Source organism: Lactuca sativa, chromosome 6 (assembly GCF_002870075.4).
Source record: "Lactuca sativa cultivar Salinas chromosome 6, Lsat_Salinas_v11, whole genome shotgun sequence".
NCBI classification, from domain to species: Eukaryota; Viridiplantae; Streptophyta; class Magnoliopsida; order Asterales; family Asteraceae; genus Lactuca; species Lactuca sativa.
In genome coordinates, this window is record NC_056628.2 from 35,278,701 (window position 1) to 35,286,507 (window position 7,807).

The 7,807-nt window shown below is 33.6% G+C and overlaps 1 protein-coding gene across 1 annotated transcript; it reads right to left on the reverse strand.

Moving 5' to 3' along the window:
- Window positions 1–3,794: 3,794 nt before the first annotated feature.
- LOC111894098 (V-type proton ATPase subunit H) lies at window positions 3,795–7,527 on the reverse strand. Its single transcript, XM_023890176.3, has 11 exons — window positions 7,308–7,527; window positions 6,242–6,367; window positions 5,893–5,995; window positions 5,746–5,818; window positions 5,592–5,657; window positions 5,381–5,495; window positions 5,130–5,291; window positions 4,807–4,932; window positions 4,595–4,720; window positions 4,323–4,502; window positions 3,795–4,235 (listed from the first exon to the last, which is right to left on the reverse strand). Exons 1-11 carry the CDS (start codon window positions 7,341–7,343, stop codon window positions 3,987–3,989), a joined length of 1,362 nt encoding a protein of 453 aa, XP_023745944.1. The 5' UTR covers window positions 7,344–7,527; the 3' UTR covers window positions 3,795–3,986.
- Window positions 7,528–7,807: the final 280 nt, after the last annotated feature.

The following is a 7,807-nucleotide window of genomic DNA, read 5'->3' on the forward strand; positions in this document are numbered from 1 at the left end:
GGGTGGTAGGTAGTGGTTGTGGATGGTGGTGATGGGTGGTGGAGGTGGGTGGTGGTGGTGGTGACGGGTGGTGGTGGTGGTGATGATGGTGGTGGGTAGTGATGGGTGGTGGGTGGTGGTGGTGGTTCGTGATGGGTAGTACGGGTGGTGGTTAGTGGTGGGTAGTATGGGTGGTGGTTAGTGGTGGTGGGTAGTGATGAGTGGTGGTGGCGGGTGGTGATTGGTGGTGGTGCGTGGTGGTTATGGTGGGTGGGTAGTGGGTGGTGGGTAGTGGTTGGTGGTGGTGGGTAGTTATGGGTGGTAGGTAGTGGTGGAAGACGGTGGTGATGGGTGGTGGAGGTGGGTGGTGATAGTGGTGGGTGGTGATGGTGGTGGCCGGTGGTGGTGGTGATGGGTGGTGATTGGTGGTGGTGGTGGTGGGTGGTGTTGGTTGGGTGGTGAGTGGTGTTAAGGGGTGTTTGGCTTAGCTTTTGAATGGCCAAAAGTTCTTTTAGAAAAAGATCATAGGCAAAAGATGTTTGGCAAAAGACTTCTAAACGCTACTTTTGGATTTTGCGAAGAAGGAAAATCAACTTTTTGGAAAAGTCAGGAAAACTGACTTTTTGTAACTTTTCCAAAAAGATCTTTTGACCTCTAAAAAGCTAAGTCAAACACCCCCTTAGTTAGTGGGTTTTTTAATTGTTTGTAACTATTTTTTTATTTATATAAATATTATTTTATAATTTTAATTAAAAAATTATGTGGTCTAAATTTGTTCTCAAATGTTCTCGCGGGAAAAATGTTCTCGATTGAACACTCCCTTATATATATATATATATATATATATATATATATATATATATATATATATATATATATATATATATATATATAGAGAGAGAGAGAGAGAGAGAGAGAGAGAGAGAATGGTGGGTTTTGGGGGTAGAGAGAAGTGGTGCATTTTCTAATAAATAAAAGATTAACTAAAATAGAAAAAATAAATAAAAATTAATAAAAATATCAAACATGGGTAAAATATAATTTTACATCAATTATTAAACAAAACCAAACTACATTAAACAACCATTCAAGAATTTGAAACCACAATCACAATCCAAAGTAGCAAAAATTAGCAAAAAAAAAAAAAAAAAAAAAAAAAACCACACAACCTTTTGTAAACCACATGGACTGATAATTTTATTTTAGAGTATTTGTAGTTGTGGTCGACCTCTTGAATAACATTTTTGTTTTGACATATTATCTTTCCACTCACTTTATCAAACTGAAAGCTATCAACTTAAATCATCTCCAATCACCATTTTAAAAGTTATGTTTTTATAATTACCTAATATATCTCCATCTATATGAAATAAATTATAAAACCCCTTCATAAAAATTTGTTGGTTTTTACATAAATGTCAATTTTTTAAAATGAAATATTACATGACAAAAATATTTAATTAAAATAACATATTAGATTACGAAAATTTGGACAGTTCAAGAAAAAATATATTGCAACACATCACACATAAAATAATAGACATAAACTTACATTCCATATTTCAAAAGTATTATATTATAATTAAGAATTTAAATATTTAATATCAAACATTAAAATAAAACATTATTTAATATCTATTAAAAAATAATTAGTTAATAAATAATAGAGATTTAGAATTTAACTATGACTAGGAATAATCGACTGTGAGGAAATTTTAGTTATAAAAAAAAAAAAAAAAAAAACATTTTGTTCGTGTCAATTGATAGAATTATTACATAAAAAATGCATGGTATCCAATGATAGAAATATAGTTTTAAAGTTGATTCTAAATATTCAACATCTCCATCAACATTATTTTTTAAATAACGGAGTATTCGAAAGTATATGTAATTTTTGAAAATTATTAGACATATTTGTAGAAATACAAAGAACTCTATAATTTAGATAAAATTGCAAAAATGGTTCCTGTGATATTCGTTTTTTTTTTCTTTTTGTTTTAGTCCAAACTCCGACTTTTTTGTATTAGTGGTCCTTTTGAGCTAGTTTCGTTGCGGATTTGGTCCCTCGGTAAACTAAAATGACTGTAATGCCCTTCTGATTTTTTTATGTTTTTTTCTATTTAATTTAAATAAAAAGAAATAATTAATTAATTTGGGCCCACATATCTCTCTCTCTCTCTCTCCAACTAAGAAAAAACCCACGTATCTTCTTCTCCCTACCTCACCTATAACTCAAAGCCAAAAAATCAGATTAGCAACAAGGATGATACCAAAGTAACGAAATTGGTGGTGTGTTGGGTTTATCAAAAGGAAAGAGAAATGTTTTGGCACACGATTCGATTTTTTTATTGATAGAGCTAAAGGGGGATATGGAGGATCTGTGTGATCTGCAGGTGACGAATGAAAGTACAGAGGGTTCTTGATGGGTGATTTCAGAAGGAGGCGGTGAGAGGGGATGTAAGTCCAAGATGAAGAACGGGATTACAACATCAGAGAGGGTCGTTGATTTGGAGCTGGAAGACAAGAAAGATACGAGATGGGTGGATAGAAGACAATAAAAAACATCACTCCTCCATTACTAGCAGCTGCTTCATCTTCATCCATTGGCAACCTCTCCGATAAGATCTTAAAAGGTATTTTGGAGATCTGCTCCGATTGATTCAGGGGTAAAAGGATAAATTGAGATGCACCTGTTATGTGTTCAAGAATTGATCATACCTAAATCAAAAATCAAAGTTGCAGGTGGGTGAGGAAGATGATGATGGACCACGAAAAGAACCAAACCCACCAGAGCGTTCTGAAACCGGAGCCAGAGCCTTGTGAAGGGTTTCTACAACAGGAGAATTTCTCAACGAAGATAATTGAGAGCATTTCGCCTGGGGATTTACAACCAACTGTTAAGATTTTTGTTAATAGTCTAAGGTCGAGTTATGGAGGAATTAGAACGACGGGTTTCTTGTGAAGGAACAGATGTTGCTGAAATCGGATTGTTGGAAATACCATTTAGCACATATTTAGTTTTTGTTTATGTGTTTCTGAATGAGTTATGATCAATATTTATGTAGTGATTCAGAAAAGTGGATCCGGATCGATCGGAGGAAGAACAAGTGAAGAGGAGTGTGTTTTTGATTAGAGAGAGAGAGGTGGACCCCTCTTTTTTTAATAATTAAAATAACTATTAAATTTAAAAAACTGAAAGAAAAATGAAAAATAAATACCCTAAGGGTATTATAGTCATTTCACTATTTGGAGGGACCAAAAACGCAACAAAATTAACTCAAAAGGACCACCAATCCAAAAAAGTCATGGTTTGAACTAAAACCCAAAAAAAATGCATACCACAGGGACCATTTTTGGAATTTTGTCTATAATTTATGTAAATAACGTTTTGCGTAAAATTATATAAACATAGGTATAGAAAATTCTTAACTTATATAAAAAAAAATTAAACGGCTTCATATTCAAAACACCAAGGTTTTCTACTTTTCTAAAATAAATAGCATACATCGACTTCATAACATAAACATCATTAGTCCAAAAGACAAGCATGTTTCATGCATTCGATACATTTTAATGACATTTAAGATCAAATGGACTCGCTACATGTTATTTTCTTTCATTATATTAAATGTTCACACCTTATTTCCTCTCAATATTTCATCAATTCAAATTAAATAACATAACAATAATTAAAACAAGCCTAATTGCTGTATTTTTCCTAGTTTCCGCTTTTACCTTTAAAATCATATTAAGTTTTTCTCCAGAAAGATGGTGAGTGTTTTCCTTAAAAGGTTTCATGTATTTGAATAAAGAAGTCAGGAAACAAACAAAAACATAACAAAATGGGTTGGGTTGAATTTACAACAAATAAATACGACAAATAGTAATTTATAGTAAATAGTAATATACCATACCCCTCAACTTCCATTTTATTCCATTAAAAAATACATTTTATTCCAAAACAAAAACAAAAAACACTCACCATATTGGATGGATGATGATGATGATTAAACTTGCAAAAAGCTTGCATATTTTGCTCCCAAAAACAGCCTCTGAATACAAAGCAATGCGTTTTTGGTGACCTCAGCATTCTCATGGTTCATCAGCTTCATCACTCTCTCTTTCGCTTTCAGATCAGTCACAATCACACGTCCAGCTGGATGGTATTGAATAAACTGCGACAGGTCATAACACGCAACCGCAAGCGCCCGTGGGTCCCCCGATGTTTCCAGAATAGTCAACAGCACACGAAGAGTCTATATAGTAGTTTTTTTTTTTTTTTTTTAAAAACAATTCGTTAATTAAATTATCCAAAAATAATAAGATTAAATAAATAAATAAACCTGGAAATCATTTTCTTCAAAGTTTGTGATATTGTCGCGCCAGAAATGAGGATCTTTGTGCATTGGAGACCAGTCGAGGTGACCCAGAAGGACTTCTTGTTTATACTTATCGAAAGAACTTAATTTCTTTATGTTGTCTTTCAGACCTTCTTCCAGATTATTTAAAGCCTCCAACAGATCCTATCATAAATAATCCTTCAAAATTACTTACCGTTTTGGTCCTTCAAGTTTCAATGTTTTGCATTTTTAGTTATATCAATTAAATTTCTCACCTCATCACTCCATGCTTGAGCTTTCAAACTTTGAACAATTTGTGGAAGTCCAAGATCCACCATTTGAGCTCCAAAGCTTCCTTTTGACAGCAAGTTCTTGAAAGTCAACACTATCAACCTCACAACCTAACAAATTTAATAATTAATTAATTAATTAATTAGTATTTCAATTTCAAATAAAGGGTAAAGTTAAGGGGTGGTAGAAGTAGAACCTTTTCTTTGGTTGAACCTTTGGCCACTTCCAACAATCTTGGAAGAGCTCTGGATGTAGCCAAGTATTCAATTGCAGGTTCATAGTAAGACAAAAGCCAAACACACAGACATGTTTCATACAGAAGCTGTTTGTTTAATCACAAAACACAAGTCAGTAATTGGAATTCATGATTCCATTCCGGAATTGGAATTCAAGATTCCATTCCATATGGACCCGATTCCATGGTTGATAAATTTCGCTATTATGAAGAATGGTCGAAGGAGTTCGATTTCATTCTTTGTTTTTTTATTAAAAGACGAAAATACCCTTGTAGGTGGTTACCTGAATTGACTGTTGAGTGGATGCTGGAGAAATTAGTGGGACAAGAAGTTTGACTCCATCTGCTTGAACAAATGAAGACCTGACAACAGGCTCCTTCAACAAAGTTGCTAAGCAGTTGACTGAAGCTGGAATGCTACGTGTAGGATGTGAAGGCTTCTTCAGCTGTAAAAGTAATCCAGAACAACTATTTCAATTTTTTTTTTAAACTTATTTAACTGTTTTTCTACTTATAGATATAGTTCATAACAAACCTGAATACAAAGCCATTCCACCAATCCTTTCAAAACATCATCACTTGCAGTGATTTTCTTCTTTGAATCCGTGGCTTTTCCATTTGAATTCGGACCATTCTGCTTTGGCCTAGCACTATATAATAACAGAAAGTAGAAATTAATATGATTTAAAGCTTAAAAGAGTACAATTTAATAAACCCTTTTGTATTGTGAGTATTTATTTAGGTACCTCACTACAGAAGTGAGTATCTTGGAGCTCTTCTCTTGTATAAACCAGCTACCTTTCCATAACAATCTGTAGTGCAAAAGGATTTGGAATATGTTAACAATGTATATTATGCAAAAAAAAATGTTTTCTTTTTTGAAATTGAAAGAGAAAAAACCTCAGGAATGGTTCATAAATATCTTCATCTGCGAGAGTCTTGTCATGAAACAACTTTGACCTTTTAGGGTTTGCTGTAAAAAGAGATAATTATTAGGTCAAGTGATTGCAAGATCAACTTATTTCATGAGAAAATATGAAATGACACCTGTAAGCATGTCATCGATTAAAGCCAACACATATTCAACTGTATCCTCTTTCTGTATGTCGCGCAAGATGCTAATAAAAACATGAATATAAGAAGGACCATCCTGTGAAAAAGACACATTTTTTGTTAGTGCAAAAGAAAATCATAACTATGCAAAGAATTCAAGATTTAACATGATAAAATGATAAACTTGTTGTTGTGGTTGAGAATTGAGATGCATGATTGTTTTAAATACATGCTATGCTAAATTGCTAATAGTAATAGAGGAATCAAACAAGTATAATAACACTTTCTTATTATGGTATTAACACAAAGGAAAGAAGAATGAGGATAAAAAATATAGGCTTACATTTTCAAGCAGTTGTGCCCTATCAAGTTCTGACTTTTTGTCATAGCGCCTTAAAAGCTGAAGGGATGTTCCTGTGATAAGCTTTGTTGTCATGTAGGTCTCCCATGGGATATCCCTTCTCAAAACCTTAACATAAGAGTGTAAAAATATGGAATCAGTGAGGTAACTGAAACAGTAACAGAAACAAAAGTTGCTTAGTTGGTGAAAGTTGAATTGATGGTGTAATTGTAAAAGTTAAGGTATTTAATAGCACAAATTTCCTCCATTGTGAGGTTGAGAGTTCTCCATAGCTGGGCAATGTGCCTTATAACACACAATTTCCTTACTCCTATCTATTTTCTAGTTCTTCCTGCAATCCTGCCCTTGCTTAAGAATCATATGCCTATTTTAGGTGCAATCCATCAGTAAAATCCAGTTATATGTCCCCACTGTTCCAAGCTCTTAAACTTTAAGGTATACGATTTTGTTCGTTTTCTATGATCACCAGTTCAGATTTCCTCAAACTTGTTGACCACACCTGGTCGCAGTTTCATAACTGAACATTCAGAACTAAAAAACATTAATGGTGCAACGAGAATATAGAACTGGAAAGATTGATTATCCTAAATCCTGGGAGGTGTCAATGGAACTGCAAGTATGAATTCAATCCTCAAATTACATTCAATTCAATCTAGTTATTTACTAAAAGTAAGGTGCAACTCCTAATTTACAATTCCACATCCAATTAATCAATAACCAGTCCCTCTTAGTCACCATATACCTACAAGTAGGATAGGTGATCTGCGTCAAATATTATCGTCAATTACATTCATAACCTGACACCATATTGGGTCCATATACCAAAACAGACAAACAGAAATTGGCGATCTGATAAGTCTATCACCGTTCCACATGAGTTATATGAAACCACTGATCTCATATTAGATTCAAAATTCAGTAGAGATCTGAATCGCAACGCAACTGCGAAACATAATCGATAATCACTAGGGTATGCCTGCCTACGATTCCGACGAATTGACAATATTACAAAAAAAAATGTGATTGATATATCCGGATCGAGTAATACCTGTTCGGAATTGAGCTCTGCTTGATCGGTCGGCATTGAAGAGATTTGGCGTTTCAGTTAGTATCGTCCAAATCTAGAGTATGTTTATGTGTGTGGTGGGTTGGAGATCGGGGATTGATTTGGGGTTAATCTCTCGCTTGTGTTTGTCCAAAACGATCCAAAAAAACAATGACAGTTATCTCTTCTAAACACGCCTCTTCCTTTCCATATGTTATCACTAGGCTTTTTACTTTTGCAAGGACTTTGATTAGCAAAATGTTTTTTATGCAACGTAATTTATTAAAGTAATTGAAATTCATTTTGGCTCAATAAAAAAATGGTACATAGTATAGTTTTAGGGGTCCAACTCAAATATAAAACTATTTATAGAAAAAAATAGGTCACGACTAAAATCAAATAAACTGAAACCACAAAGATGTAACAAAATATAAAATTGAAATATAGTTACAGATTTTTATAAAATACATGTCTATTTATTTATGTAATTTTGCTTTTAAAGT

Bases quoted from the DNA above. Each gene is read 5' to 3' on its own strand.
- LOC111894098 (XM_023890176.3), bottom strand. From the start codon at position 7,343: ATGCCGACCGATCAAGCAGAGCTCAATTCCGAACAG. The intron at 5,996-6,241 runs GTAAGCCTATAT...TCTTTTTCACAG, and splicing joins GGGCACAACTGCTTGAAAAT to GATGGTCCTTCTTATATTCA. The intron at 4,933-5,129 runs GTAACCACCTAC...TTAAACAAACAG, and splicing joins CCACTCAACAGTCAATTCAG to CTTCTGTATGAAACATGTCT.